General features: G+C 38.6%; 4 protein-coding genes across 7 annotated transcripts; 1 reads left to right on the top strand and 3 right to left on the bottom strand.

The window, feature by feature from the left end:
- The first annotated feature begins 34 nt into the window (after window positions 1–34).
- Window positions 35–3,057, top strand: LOC131667075 (histone-binding protein N1/N2). 3 transcript variants are annotated; one of them, XM_058940264.1, is made up of 6 exons: window positions 35–283; window positions 948–993; window positions 1,079–1,397; window positions 1,555–1,876; window positions 1,957–2,176; window positions 2,270–3,057. In XM_058940264.1, the coding sequence occupies exons 2-6, from the start codon at window positions 978–980 to the stop codon at window positions 2,707–2,709; spliced, it is 1,317 nt and encodes a 438-aa protein (XP_058796247.1). In that variant the 5' UTR covers window positions 35–283; window positions 948–977; the 3' UTR covers window positions 2,710–3,057. The 3 variants fall into 3 exon arrangements, with proteins under 3 accessions (XP_058796247.1, XP_058796248.1, XP_058796249.1); XM_058940265.1 differs by lacking the exon at window positions 35–283 and adding an exon at window positions 342–434; XM_058940266.1 differs by lacking the exon at window positions 35–283 and adding an exon at window positions 872–889.
- Window positions 3,053–8,562, bottom strand: LOC131667073 (intraflagellar transport protein 140 homolog). Of its 2 annotated transcripts, none has more exons than XM_058940262.1 (15): window positions 8,117–8,562; window positions 7,796–8,043; window positions 7,411–7,729; window positions 7,135–7,354; window positions 6,776–7,069; window positions 6,501–6,703; window positions 6,060–6,436; window positions 5,865–5,997; window positions 5,520–5,798; window positions 5,255–5,458; window positions 4,910–5,196; window positions 4,478–4,850; window positions 4,135–4,405; window positions 3,520–4,054; window positions 3,053–3,445 (listed from the first exon to the last, which is right to left on the bottom strand). In XM_058940262.1, exons 1-15 carry the CDS (start codon window positions 8,378–8,380, stop codon window positions 3,133–3,135), a joined length of 4,320 nt encoding a protein of 1,439 aa, XP_058796245.1. In that variant the 5' UTR covers window positions 8,381–8,562; the 3' UTR covers window positions 3,053–3,132. The 2 variants fall into 2 exon arrangements, with proteins under 2 accessions (XP_058796245.1, XP_058796246.1); XM_058940263.1 differs by lacking the exon at window positions 3,053–3,445 and having other exon boundaries at window positions 3,528–3,845; window positions 3,917–4,054.
- Window positions 8,563–9,563: 1,001 nt separating this feature from the next.
- On the bottom strand, window positions 9,564–11,619 carry LOC131667211 (microtubule-associated tumor suppressor 1 homolog). The gene is made up of 7 exons (XM_058940483.1): window positions 11,350–11,619; window positions 10,964–11,178; window positions 10,704–10,901; window positions 10,226–10,643; window positions 9,965–10,156; window positions 9,678–9,869; window positions 9,564–9,614 (listed from the first exon to the last, which is right to left on the bottom strand). The coding sequence occupies exons 1-7, from the start codon at window positions 11,617–11,619 to the stop codon at window positions 9,564–9,566; spliced, it is 1,536 nt and encodes a 511-aa protein (XP_058796466.1).
- A 72-nt stretch (window positions 11,620–11,691) lies between these two features.
- On the bottom strand, window positions 11,692–14,253 carry LOC131667290 (hexosaminidase D-like). Its single transcript, XM_058940654.1, has 9 exons — window positions 14,043–14,253; window positions 13,896–13,950; window positions 13,413–13,628; window positions 12,994–13,342; window positions 12,844–12,918; window positions 12,580–12,775; window positions 12,230–12,505; window positions 12,069–12,155; window positions 11,692–11,990 (listed from the first exon to the last, which is right to left on the bottom strand). The coding sequence occupies exons 1-9, from the start codon at window positions 14,069–14,071 to the stop codon at window positions 11,816–11,818; spliced, it is 1,458 nt and encodes a 485-aa protein (XP_058796637.1). The 5' UTR covers window positions 14,072–14,253; the 3' UTR covers window positions 11,692–11,815.
- Between the last annotated feature and the right edge of the window lie 828 nt (window positions 14,254–15,081).

Raw genomic sequence — 15,081 nt, 5'->3', positions numbered from 1 at the left:
CGCATGCTCACGTTGCTGCGAAAAAGGAGGCCGGCAATAATTCTTCGCGCGGGAGATAACTCCTCCATTTCACCTTCCTATTAGCGTCCGTGACATCGCTAACGGCAGAGCGAGGCTTTTGTCCTCTGTGTTTCGACGCGACTTTTTTTTTACGAAAACTATTAATTGCTGCTTTGCTGAAAAGAAACATAGAGACTAACTATCTTTTCTGTTGAGAGAGTTTTATTGTGCCTGATTTTTTCCGGTCGTTGAACTCGCGGCTTTTTCCGTTTCCTTTTATAAGGTGAGTTTTTGCGTTTCCGGATTTGCCTTGTCTGAACAACATTCGTAGCGACGGTTCGGCTGAACTTTTAGTTAACATTGAGCGCTTATTTTTTCGTTGATTTTTCACGGCTTTTAGTTTTCGAGTTTTGCAGAAGTAACGGTTGGATAAGGTTAGAATGTTACGATAATAGTTTTTTAATATACCGATGGCTTTCGATTTAAATTTTGTATTCTCTGTTGTTTTATTATTATTCAAACATTTCTAAAATTTCAACAGTAAAGTGGAATAATAATTCGAAACTTCTGATAATCATTGTTACTCCAATGGACAGGACGGTTATTTTGCGTGGTATTTCATTTGTTTGATCATACGTCTTACCGTACGTTTAATCGATTCGTGTACTCGCCATTTTCATTGTTTTCATCGGTATGATATTTTAATGTTTAGTAAATAGTCGATACATGAAAGCACCGTTCATTCATATTAATCACTATAGCTATAACAAAAAAAAAGGCGCGAGTAGGAAACACCTTCAGTGTGTGTGAGTGCAACAAAGATAGAAAGTCACTCAAACGCAACGATGTATATAGCATATGCGGGCACTCGCCGCCAGCATCGCCGAAGGTGAATGATGTTTACATTAGTCAAACCTAATGTCCGACTTGTTATTTTCTTTTGACAGGCATAACATTTCATTCTTTAACGACACAAGATGAAAAAAGATATTGGTATGTATTTCATCACGAACGACTTCCCTCTAAACGTTCACACAGTGAATATTTTTTTAATGAAGCGCTCTAATTGAAATTCCAGAAACAGAATCTGCAGCATTGGATGAGGTCGAAGGCTCACTCGAGCCACCAACGTTCGAAGATGCCGGCCAAGCAATCTCTCAGGGTAAACGACATCTACTTGTACGTGATTATAGTTTGGCAGTTTCAACTCTTGCTGAAGGTGTTGGAATGCTTGCCAATCAGCATGGAGAAATGGCTGATGAGCTAGCCGAGCCCTATGTGCTCTATGGAAAAGCTTTGCTCTTTTTGGCTAGAGAGGAAGCTGGTATTCTTGGAACTGGTGTTCCATGTGCTGAGGAAGAGGATGAGGAGGAAGATGAAGTAGAAGAGCCTGACGAGTGAGTGATTCAATTATTTTTTACATGGCTTCTATAAAATTTGTAGTTGAAATTCATGCATTAATTGTTTATATAACATTTTTTCATTAAAAAGTTTATAAAATATTTTATTAACTTTGAAAATCGTTTCAAACTAATTTCTCAAATAAAATTACAGGAAAGACAAAGAGAAAGATACAGAAAATGTTAAAAAAGCTGTCACGGAAGAAACAAATACTGAAGCTGATAAGGAAAAAGAAAAATCCGTCGAAGTTAAAGAAAAACCAGCAGCAGAAAAATCTAAATTAGAAGAACCTGTTGCAGGAGGAAGTGGGTCATCCAGTGCAGGACCAAGTGATACATTGACTTCAAAGATGAATGGTGAAGCATCCACTTCTGGTTTTCAGAAAAATGGCGAGGTACACGATAACAGCGATGACGAATGTGAAGATGGGGATGATGTGGATGGGGAAGATGATGATGCTAATAGTAACCTAAGGGTAAGCTTTATTATCACTAATAACTTCAAAATTTTTGAAATACATATGAACTAATAGTATGTTAATTTATTTTTACTCAGATTGCATGGGAGGTTCTTGAATTAGCCAAGCTTATCCTTATCAAGCGTGGACCACCTGGATGGAAATTGCTCGCTGATACTCACAGGCTACTGGGGGAAATTTCAATGGAAGGTGGAAATCAACCTGCAGCTCTCACTGATCTAAATGCTTGCTTGGATTTTTTGAAAAAGATTGAGCCTGTTGATCCAAGAAGTATGGCTGAAACGCATTATCAGTTAGGTGAGTATTGTCGTAAAATCAAAAAATTAATATATAATCATTGTAAATAAAAAACACATAAAACTAGAGTAATGTGCCTGTTTTTATTTTTAGGTTTGGCATACTCTCTTGGCAACGACTTTGATGCAAGTATAGAGCAATTTTCGATGGCTACTTCACTTCTTCAAACGCGTATCAAAGATCTGGAATCATCTACCGAGGAAACGGCGGCCGAGGAGATCAAGGAACTAAAAGAGCTGCTCCCGGAAATTCAGGACAAGATCACCGATATGAAAGATTTCAAGTCAGAAGCTGCCAAGTTGGTTCTTGAGAAGATCAAAGCTATAAGCGGTGGTAGTTGTTCCAATGGTGCTGATTCCAGTGGCGAAGGCACTTCGTCCTCGTCTAGCGCGACAATTACGTCGACGAAAGAAGTCAAACAAGCCAGTGATATCTCACATCTTGTTAGAAAAAAGAGGAAACAGGAGAATGACGAGGAAGAGGAGGCTACTAGCTCACCATGCAAAAAACCTTTGTGTGAAAAGTCCGCGTAAACTATTTTCCGTTTAATTCTTTTTGTTTATTGTCTTGATGTAAGTTTTTTTTTTTTTTTTTTTTAATTTTAAACCATGTAACACTTTCAATAAACGATCACCTTTAGTAATAGTCTCACCAGTATAGTGGATAAGTTTGTAAAGATTAGACTGTAAGTTCACACTTTCCTTTTTCCAGATTTTGTTACTTGTACGTAACAGTGAAATCGTGCGATTCATGCTTTTTTTTATAAATGCTGTCAACAAATTTCAAATACGTTAAGATTACTGTATTTTTAAATATCTCATTAACTTAAGTTGAAACTTCTGATAATAAAGAACAAATAAACGATTTTAAGCTGTCTCTAAGTAAATTTATTTAATACTTTATGGACGGAACAGTTACTGTGATTAATGAAATGTCACATACAGTTTCATTATATATTACTCTCCTAATAACTCCTCAATATCATCTTCTCGGTCAGATGATTCTTCTTTTTCAATGTGTAATTTAAAACCTAACTTTTCGAGCAAATTTACATTGTAATAGTAGCTTAAATTAATACCAGGCACTAATCGTTTTAATTCTTCAATTGAAGCTCGCGCTTTGTCTAAATCTCCTATATTCGCGTAGTGTTGTGTTACTATGGCAAACAAGTCGCCACGACGAATTGACTGCTCGAGATCGCTGCCTTGTGAGTCTAGCAGATAACGAACATGGGTCATTGCTGTCTCCGTTTCTCCTCTGTCAAATAATCTGCAAAATAATTAAATATAACATTTTATTTTTTCATTATTAAATAACATATATTAATCTTAAAATTAATGTACTTTTTAATCTCCAAGTATCGCTTAATGGTGGCCATTCTACTATTCACAATTTCAACAGCTCTCCTATGCATATCCTTATCTCTTGGATCAGTGACTTCAGCTAAATTTCTGCTAGCTTGATTCAAAGCATCAAGAGCTTTCTCATAATTCTGAAATTCATCAATCTCTACTTGTGCACAAGCAACATAAAAATTTGCTAACAAATCCATTGCCTTTCCCTTGGTGTAGAAGCTGATGATGTTTTTTAAGACATCGGGCTGATTCTGCCAGTCGAGTGATTGCAAATAATTCCCAGCCATTATGTAGATTTCTCGTTGACGCGAGACCTGCGCGAAGAAACAAATCTTCTCTGTGTCGCCAGATTTTAGAAGGGCTTTCATCGCTCGCAGCTTGTTACCTGCCTGTGTGAATTTTTTCGTAGCCAAATGGTAATTGCCTTGATTTAATGCTATATCACCGATTTTTTCGAGAATTGCTATGCGAGCGCTCTCCTTTTCGAGATCTTTTTCTGGTTTCTCTAGAGTCATCTTTTCCGCTATGTAACGAATACATACCATTGATAAATATAAAAAATCCAAATAGAACTTATCAATTAATAATATACAATTAAGACACCTTGTTCTTCGGTGAGAACAATATCGTAGTCATGAATAAGCGTCAATGCTTCATTATACTTTTTACTACTGGCCAACAAATCGATGGCTTTTTCTATTTGTGCATTCTGCACGAAATATTCAGCGCATTTTTCAATGAGCTCCGGATCTGAGTCAGCATTCACGTCCATTATTATCAATTGCAATGCATTATACTGTTGTTTTTTGAATGCCAGGTCGAGTGATTTTTTCAAAAGACCTGCTTTATGGTACAGCAATATTGCTTTATCCGCCTAAAATAGCATAAATGCGAGTTATTAAAAATTCTAATTTAATGGCTATTTGACTGAAACGTAATAAATAACCTGATCGATATCCTCGTAATACTTAGCGACATCAATCTGTGTGACTCTTGGTGCCATCATTGCCAGAGGCCACAATTCCTCGAGCATGTCGTTCTCTTTGCAAACTCGGATAGCATTTGTGTAAGCTTTAGCCATCGTATAAAAGTGAACTGCTTGGCTGATATTATTTCTTGACTCATAATGCGCCGCTAGATGATATGCAGAAGCCGCATGTTTGGTCCTCGTAACCATATCGCAAGCATCGCTTTCACGATTAAAGAAACAGAGTAATCGAGTCATTGAAAGAGTATCCTTGGCTTGCTCGTAAAGTTTCAATGCTGTCTCCATGTCATTAGTTGATTCGGTGTATTGCGCATGCCAGTTCTTTATTTCACTAAAAAGTAATTCACTTGAACGACATTCTTTCACAGTACGTATTTCAATGTTACTCACAGGTCATCGCTGTTGTTAAGATAGTTTTGAAGCTCTCTGGGCGTTGAGAGGAGCATACGAGGTACTTCGAATCTGTGGCAATCGGCTTTAGTGTACATATCGATGGCTTCATTCGTTCTCCCTTCGAGTTCGAGGGCTTTGGCGTAGTTGTAGTAACTTGTTTTCTCACGTATCTTGTTTTCATTACTCGCAAGCTCGATCGATTCTTTAAATTGATTTCGAGCTTCGAGCAGAGAACCTAAAAGATCCAATCTTTTCGCTTCGCGAAACAATTTTTCTGCGTCAGTCTGAAATACAAAAAGACTCAATAAGCAAACTATGGCTTTACAGTATTTATTATCTTACGTAGAGTTCCAACTCGACAGCGAGTATCCCGATTTTCGCTTCCAAGCTCAAACTATTATCTCGTACAGCTTCTCTCAATGCACGTGCGCTTCTGGCCTGCTTCATGTGCCCCAAGCAAAGCATTGCCATGTCTAGTTGTTTCGTCTTTACGCACATTTTTGCCAGACTTTTCCACACAGCTTCGTTTTGTATTGTTTTTATAGCCTTGCAAAAAGTCAACCGTATTAATGCAACTAAATTGAATGAATGTTTTATAAAAAGTTACCTTGAAAGCTTCGTCCATATTAGCAACGCTCAAGTAAAAGCAAAAATCAAGTATTGCCCTTTTGATCGCTGTATCGCAAGCTCCAAGCTCCTCGAAATCCCGCATCAGTAGTCGGACAGTTTTATTGCCGCTGGTTTTCGTCGAATCGAGTATGACGATGTATGGTGATTGGACACCTAAAAGACGGCAATTATCGTCTTTTACAGGTCGTACATCTTGAACTATAATCCCATACTCGGAGGTGGCAAACATTGTAACTAATACGACGTTTGTAATTTCCTAAAAAGTGAAATTGTAATTAAACTCGTGCAAGCTCTGTTTTGCAAAAATTAGATTGTTACTTACATGATCATCGGTAAGTTCGCTAGATGACTTCGAATTCAAACTTTCTGGCTTTTGAGCTCTGCAGATAAGCAATCGAGGATCATCATTATCCCAACAATGCGACGTCACTAATCTACCTCTGCATTTTGTAGCTCTAAAAATAATCAATGATAATTAAAAGCCCATCCATCAAGCTTATCGAAATCAAATACTAACAAAGCCGTTTCATCATCGTTATCAACGTCCGCAAAATCAAACTCGTGAATCTGATCGCTCTCGATATCCCAAACATACAAAATAGAGCTTGGCATCAGATTAGCCATAGCAACGGTAATGGAAACATATCTGCAATCGGAATTACATCTTGCCTCGATAATTTCAGCAAAATCGCTAATTGCCTCGTAAGTAGCCATAGCTCTAGTATGCAGCTTGGCTTCTCTCTTGCTCAAATCCCAAATTTTTAAGATACCGTTAAGTGACGCTACTGTTAAGTAGTCGTCCGTCATTTCCATTGTAATCGGTTCGCCTTCTTCCGGAAGGGTTGGTAGAGTTTGAATTATCGTTCCTTCTTCGATTGATCGTAATTGAATTACCTACGGAATTAAAATAGAAATATTTATTAACATATTGGAGTAAGAATAAATAGCGTTGACGTGCCTGCGGCGTTAAAATTATTAAAACAGCATCGTGGATTAACAATTTTTCAGTATCACAAACAAAGCTCATCAGTACAGTTGGCTGCATGTCTCCACTGACTTTGTAGACTGCGATGTGTCTACCGGATGAAACAGCAACGTAATTTTTGTTTACCGCAACCACTTGCACTTGAATGTCGGTTTTCAACGTAAATGTCTGTTCCGCTGAAGATATAAAAAAGTATGCATTAACACATAGTAATATCTTTGATAAGAAATAATTATTTGCTCGCTAACCAGGTTCTTGCATTTCAATGAGTAACTGTGACGGACTAATTTGACTAGCGCAAACACTATCGTTGTAAGCTGCACACATCGGTTGCTGATGTAAAATATAGACATTCGTAACGCAATTGACGGCCAATAAAGGACTTCGAAGTAGTATCGCGCCCCATGTTATTTGCTTCACTGTACCGTGAATGGAGCAACAATCCGGTGACGTGGGCCACGAGTTTTCGTCACTTTCTAAGCCTCGAATTTTACGCTTCCACAGGTATATTGTACCTAAATTTATCCCAGCAGCCAGTGTATCTGAAATTGTTATTTTTTATAATACACATTTTTAAAACAACTCGTTAAAAATTGAAATAAACTACCGTTAGTTTTGCAGTATGATAAACTGGTACAAACTTCCTTTGGTGTAGTTAAACTTCCACTAATCGAACTTTCTGTTGGAGTTAGGACGTAAGTATCTCCAGTGTGGAGATCCCACATTCTTACCATCAGTTCTCCTGTTAGAATTGCAAGTGTATTTATACCAGCCCAACATAAGGATGGTCCAGTTTTTGTTGTATCACTTCTGCCACTGAGTTTTACCTGAAAATTATAATGAAATCAAATTATAATGCCACATTTGAATTTTAAGCTCTTACTTTTGTTAATTCTGTAAGATGACCAGTAACAGAATCACATTGAAAGTGTCCAATGTTTAGACCCTCGCTCATAATCACTAGAGACTCTCTGGTTTGATGGTGAAGCAGAGAGTGCAAAGCAGATCCCTCCATATTCAGCACTTGAAGACATTGTCCTTGATTGTCAATGTAATAAACAATGCCATTGACTGTACCAATATAAAAAGCATGATTGTCTCGCTGAATAGATACTGCAGTAGGAGCTGCTGTTCTTGGTCGCCAAGAACTGAATAGGTCTAGTGCTCGTTCATCTCCTGCTACTGCTGCTTTTGCTAGTCCACTAATAATAAGCAATTTTTTATACGATTCACTCTTTTACAGCAGTGTTTGAGTGGTTATTCTTTACCTCATATCAACACCAGGTTTTGGAGGAGAAATTTTGAATGCAATATGAGTTAATGACTGTTTCAATTCGTGATGAAACATCATGAGTAATTGTCCTCTTCCATCTAACTTCCAGACTACAATTGAGCCTGCTATATCTCCCGATACCAGTCGACCACCATACTGACTCCATTGTAGTATTGTCACTGGATCTCTATGAGGTGTAACTATTATATTGAACTCACTGGAGCCTGTATCTCCTGCCCATATCTGTAAAAAAAGAGAAAAAGTGTCAAAGTCTTTGTTCACAAAAGTTGAAATATTGTGAAGTAAAAATATATACCCTTAATTCTCCACTTTCCCACGTAGCCGCTAACCATTTTCTTTCAGGGTGCCATGCTAAAGCAGTGACTTGAGCAACAGAGTGCCCGGAAGTTTCTACATCTGGTAAAAGTTCACCCTGGTCATCGTAAACCGTTACGAATCCACCCTTGTCCTGAGAGTAGGCAGCAACCGCAAGAAACGGCAGGTTAAAATGCCACGAAACAAATGTACTGACCGAGGATGCTTCAGGATTTTGTACCCGAGTATCAAAGTAGAGAGACATTTTTAAAATTACATTTGCAAACTATTGTTAAATTTTTTTATATTTTATCAATAAATGATTTGCGTGAACAGCATCGATTAAGGTAAATTGTAGTATTAATTCACTTTCCCAGGACATTTCATCAGCTAATACATTAAAAAACATCCGTATTTTATGTATTTCTCGCGAAAAAATATATTCATTGAGGGTAGCACAACATACAATTGGTGACCAGGAGAACGCAAAAGTAAACAAACACAGAGCGACAAAAGTGACGCGCGCACATATGTACATACATACATATATATGTAGGGGCTCGGCAGAATACCTCTCAGTGTCGCCTGCGTAAACAAATGCTCGTCCTTCGCTCCGATTTCTAGTTATTAATGGCAACGCCGAGCGTGACTAATCCGTATCCACGATGTGTGGTAATTCGGAGCGAGGGGCAGTTTTGAATTTAGCCATTCAGCCAGTTGTTACTGAATTGCTCTCCAGCGAGCATCGATCGCATCGTCGCACAACTCTGTAATCGATATTTCGTAGTCCAGGGAAGTGTATATAAAGCCTATGAGGAATACGGCGAGTCTTCCTCATTCGACTTCTGTTCAACCTTTTGTAAGGAGACTTGTCTAGGAGTTTGGACGGGGGCGGTTTCCAATTGGCGCCCGTAACCGGGGTTTGAATTTCCCGCCGCACCCGTTAAATATGGACACTGTCCGCGAACATTAATTCGCGATCCGCAAAGTTGAAAATTCAAATTATTTTCGACGATTGAATATCGATGACATCGTACGAGGTAAGTAGGTCAAAGATTTATTTTGGTAAGTTGTACCCCCGCAATTTGCCAGAAAAAATCCATTTGATACTACCGATGTTCAATCGTCGAAAATAATTTGGATTTTGAACTTCGCGGGTCGCGAATTCTATTAACATCCGCTCAATCCATCGTGGGATATAAATGTATCCGGTTGCACATAGACTTAATACTGCAACTGTGCAATCGGATCCATGCATCTCAATAAGATCCCTGTTTGTGTTTTACGTACTGTCACAGCTGCGCGCGCGCAGTCATTTCCGAAAGCTCGCGAAATCAAATTTCTGATCTCATGGAAAATAAAATGTATTGTTAAAATATAAGCATGACTGTCATATCATAAATGTAAAATATTTTCAAAAATGTATTTGAAAAATACACTGATTGCCATTAAAATTCCTTCGTTAGACGACTCATCGAGTCTTCCATGAATGATAATTTCTGAAAAGACAAACAAGTTGCCGCTGAAGGAGCATCAAAACGGAGCTATTTATTCACACACACCTCATAATACTTGTAACGTTTGTCCTTAGCGGTGGTCTGAAGAGCGTCCAAAAACTCCTTGTATATAATAGCGAGAGGATTGCCACCGTCACCAATTCCGCCGTAGCGTCTCCTCGAGAGCAACGAGTCGTCCGAGTACTTCTCGTTGGCTTGCAGCTGCTGCTGCAGACCGGCTATCTCTTTGTTCTTCTCCTGCGGAGAGAAAAGGCGTGAGCGAATGGCTACGAGCGGGGAGCGATTAAGCGGACTACGAGCGCGAAAGATCGGCTTTCCAATTCGAAGAATACTTTGACGACGCGAGAAATTTTCTTCTCGTACTCTTGTTCAAGCTTCTGCAGATTCCTCTTCAGAGTGCCTATTTCCTGCTTGTGGCTGTCACTCTGTCTCTGCGTGGCCGTTTCGATGTTGCTCCTCATTTGCGACAGCTCGTCCTTAATGGTGTTGTACTGGCTGACCAGCATCGACTGCAGTTTCATATCCTGCGACGTCCTGTCAGTTTTGCAACACTCTGACGACCGCGAGCGGTGGGAACCGTCGTATATACTCACTTTCTGAGTCTTAATGTCCACGAGCTGCTGCAGTTCCTTGAGTCTCTCGTTCAGCATCTGGATTTCCGCGATCTTCTGTCCGATCTCGGCCTCCTTCCTCTGCATCAGCTCGTCCTTCTTCCTCAGTTCGGCCTCCTTCTCCTGTAGCATCTGCTCGTAGTCCTGCTTCAAGCTCTCGACCTGCTGGACCCATGTCTTCTCGCTGGTCTTGGACGAGAGCTCCTTCTCCTGGTTTAGCTCTTGCAGCTTCAGCTCGACTGTGGCGATCTTGCTCTGCAGTTCCTTCTTCTCCAGCCTCGCGCTCACCAGCTGCTTCTTCATCTTGTTGAACTGCTCGGTCATCTTCGCCTTGTACTCGCTGATCACCTTACGGTGATTGTTTTCCAGCAGTGTTTTGATCTCGCAGACCTCCGTTAGCCTGCAACGATCGTGCGCCGTTTCACCGTGGCGGTCCAACGAATATACGCGGTGAACTCACTTCTTCTTTAGAGTCGCTATTTCGTTCGTGAGAAGCTTGATTCTCGTCTGCAACTGCGGCACTTCGCTGGCGTTCGAGGCCTTGTGGCACTGTGCGATTTTCTGCTTCATTTTCTCGTTTTGGGCTTCCAACTCAATAACTATGGCGTTCAGCGTGTCAATTCTATTTTGGTACGTTATCGGCAGATTGTCGTCGAATCTTCGATCCCGATATATTGACTTCGTTAATTTCTTACTCTGCGATCTTTCGAAGAAACCAACCTGTTGTCGTATTCGTGGAAGTGAACCGTCGGGGAGGTTGGAATGTTCTCCTCGACACTGGTCGACGAGTTGAAACAATGTTTCGTCGCTGGGCTCGGTCGCCGCATTCGATCGTCTCTTCGCAGACTTTTCGATCGCGCATTTGGCCAACTCCACTTTTCCTCGCATAATGACAAACTCGTCTCCGTAAGCTCGTTGCACGACGAACTCGCTGGCTTTGAGTTTTGAGTAGATTTATTGCAGCCAAATCACGTTTTATTCATTTGTATTTTTAAAGACGATTATTATTTTCGGTGTATAATTGTTAAAAAAAAATTAAAGAATGATATCGGTACTATTTTCGAAAAAACAAATCAAGCTAAACCGAACAAAAAAATCCAATTTACCATCCGATGGATGTAAGAGATAGGAATGAGCTTCCCGGCTTTAGGCGGTTTATCGAACGGCCCGCCAAGACATTCACTCTTCAGTTGCTTGTAAAGCTCAACCAGATAATCATTCCTTAAAGCTCTTTGATCTTCCGCGCGATTCAGTCTCTCTAGCCAGTTCTTGCAGAGTCTCGATTTTTGAGAGGCCGGCAATCGTAGGAGGTAAGGCTTCAATTTTCCCAATATCTCTTCGAAACGCTCATCTAGCCGATGCGCTTCTTCGGACATCTTTTTCAAGCCCCCCGACAAGGTTATATTTTTTAGCAGCTAAAGCCACATGACGAAACACAAATGCTCAATTGTTTTTAATATGAAAACTATATCATATACCTATATTTTGACACGTATGTTACATCTAAGATATATAGTTTAACATTTAATGTGTTGTTTTTATGTACAATTAATAATGATTGCTTGCAGCAGTCTACATTCTGCTGTTAAGTTTGATCTGATTCTCAGCTGTTTGCTTCAGCTTCATGAGTTTTTCTTTCAGGGGTTGAACATTTGTACCCATCCACTCGTCTAATGTTGCTGTGAAATAGATAAAGTCCATTTGGACGCGCATGTAGTTTTCTAGTGCTGAAAGCTCCAGCAACATGCTGAAAAATAAAACATATCGTTGATTTTTCTAAATTTAAAATATTTTTATCTAATAAAAACAGTATAGGAGTACTAACTCTGTAAATGCTGGCACTAAACTTTCTAGTTGCATGGGGTTAGTGTAGTTGTTCCCAACTTGCCATGGATTCATCCAAGTTAATATTCTAAAAAATTAAAGATTTCTTTTTAAAATCAAGTAAAATCATGTGATTCACAATGTATAAAAGTGTATACTGACTGTTCACTATTTACAAGTCCGTGAAATTTAGTTTTATAGTTTAAAAACCACTCTATGCCCACAGCTACCTGCCAGCCAGGAAAGTTCAAATTATTTGGTATTGGTACTGGCCTAGGCTGTGGAGTAACAAATAATGGATGATCGATGTATCCTAAACTTTTGGCAACTTGATTATGTGTCTGCTCAGTATAACCGTGAAGCCACACTTTTAAACATATTGCTAATGATGGAATTCCTGTGGGTAAAAGTTCACACATTGTCGCGTAATGGTCATACCTAATACAGTCAGGTATACATTAATTAAAATATGCACTTGAATAGAAATTAAATATAAGGGAAATGATACCGACCTAGACCAACCTGTAAAAACAGTCCCCCTAAATTCAATAATTTTGGTTACATGTATACTCAGTTCTTCAAGCCACCTTTCGTGGTTGCTTATATGATGCCTTATTGTAGGAATGTGTTGACATGAACCAGTAGCTCCTTTGAATGCTGTAGCTGCCCATATGTGTGGAAATACCACGCCATATTTGTCCCACATATCTAACAAAAATAAATTAAGTTTTTAAATATATAAAAATGAATAGTAAGATAAATGTTTTTTACGTTACCTGGTGGTAAAGCAAAATTTTCTCTTGCATTGTAATGCCAGATCATTGGCTCTACATATTTTCCTATGTAATGTTCTGCAAATAATATAAATATGACAACTTTTGATGAACATAAAATCTTACAATAACAGTTAGTATAAATTGATTTACCATTTAAAACTTGTAAATCTATAGATCTGAGCATATCATCCCACATGATGATTTTGAGATAAGGATAAGTCTCTTTGATATACTGTGCTATCGCAAGCACATGCTCCAAAAACAGGGAAGCCTTCCCATGCTTGCTGGAACTTGCACGTTTAGTACAAACTGAACATAAACCCAAATGCCAAACTTCATCTGCACCTATATGCAGATATTGAATGTCTGGATGAAACGTGACTATTTGTCTAATCATTGACTTCACTAAAGGTTGTGATCCTGGATTAGATGGGCACATGGAACTTGGGAATAAAGCTACTTCTCGTAAAGATCTCCATTCATCGTGTTTCAATACAAACTATAAGAGGAAAGTATTATTTGTTATTCTATATTCTTATAGGATCCAAGTAGAGTAAATAAATAATTACCTCCATGTGTCCAAAAGTTTGTATGAGTGGTATAACAGCTAACCCAGAGTCTCCTGCCATTTGTAGAATTTGACGAGCCTCCTGTGCTGTGTACCCACTTGAAAGACTGCTTGGACCATTACTCCCAATCGGCGAAAGTTCTCTGGTATATGGGAATGTATCTTCCCACTCTAGTAACAACCCTGTTGCACCCAAAGCTCGAAGAAGAGGAAATAACTGAAAATATATGAATACCATGTGTCAGTTGTGTGCAAATCATTCTGATAGAAACAATAATATATCAATGGCTAAAAGCACATCAAAAATAAACACAAATTAATACTTTTCTCAATCAAAAATAAAAGGAACCTATTATGCCATAATTTTTATAACAACGTGAAAAATAATTGAAAATATCACTATCAATTTATTAATGATAAATGCAAATGTGGAAATGTAAAATTTTTCACACACTATCGGCGTTTACGATCAATTAAAACAAACCTTTTCGAAATAACTAACTCGGGGGGGCGCTCCCTTAAGATCTATATGCACTAGTCTGCAACAAACAAAAACAAAGTTTTATCTCATAATACTTGATTTATTTGCGGATACCAGTAGCTCGCGACACGGTCGGGAATCTTTGTTTACCTATGCGAGCCAGATGTCAGCGCATCCATTTTTATTTGCTGCTGACTGTACACATATGCTAAATAGCATGGGCTGTGTGTGAATGTTGTGATGGATCATATGTCCAGAGCGGCGACGCGACGCGTCGCACGCGCACACCAGACGCGACGTTCGAATTTTAAAGATAGGATAGCCAGTTGCAATTTGATTGGCTTGCTGGCATGACGTCACAATCGAACGCGAGAATTTGAAATAATGCAAGAAATACCCAAGTAGCAAGAATTTTTTTAAAAATGTCGCTGCACATACGTTTTGCAACATCTCCAACATTTCCGGCAACAAATAAAAATAATACAGAAATGTTGCCACAACGTTCAAAATGTACGCCTTTGTTTCCCGAATAATATTACCAAAACATTTTTAGAATGGTAGCTATAATTTTTTATTTTGTGAGGGAGTCTTTGCGCAACATTTTTATAAACATTTTAAGTTCATGAAAGATTGACCTAATCTTATTACAAACATTTCTCAATGTTAGGCAGGTTGTTTTTTTATGGAGACCAACGTTCATGAAATATCCTTACAAAATTGTTGCAATTATGTGCAAAACGTGTTAACGCAAACGCTGTGGCAACGCTTCTGAAACAAATGAATTCTAGGTCAGAAGTCTATTATAACATTGTTATAATGAGTAAAAATGTTTTATTTTAATGGAGTCACAGTAATGTAGAGTTAACGTTTTATATTTGGTTGCAAAAATGTTGCAGAAATGAATGCAGCAAAAGATGCTTTGTCTAACCTTAAGAAAAAGTTGTAGCAAGATTAAGTCCATTTTCCATGAACTTGTTATAAAAAGGTTGAAGAAATGTTACCCAAAGGTTGAACAATTATAAATATCATTCCAGAAACGTTTTGGAAACAAAGGCGGACATTTTGCATGTTATGGTAAGATTTCTGCAACATTTACGTTGTTTGCTGGAAATCTGGGAGATGTTATTGTTATTGTTGTTATTATTACTCACGTAAAACGTTAATGATGATTATGTTGCAAAACATATGA

The sequence above is a fragment of the Phymastichus coffea genome, unplaced genomic scaffold, assembly GCF_024137745.1.
Source record: "Phymastichus coffea isolate CEN01 unplaced genomic scaffold, Cenicafe_Pcof_1.1 PCOF00063, whole genome shotgun sequence".
In the NCBI taxonomy this organism is placed as follows: Eukaryota; Metazoa; Arthropoda; class Insecta; order Hymenoptera; family Eulophidae; genus Phymastichus; species Phymastichus coffea.
The sequence above is the reverse complement of the archived record's forward strand: the minus strand, read 5'-3'. Positions and strand labels throughout refer to the sequence as shown.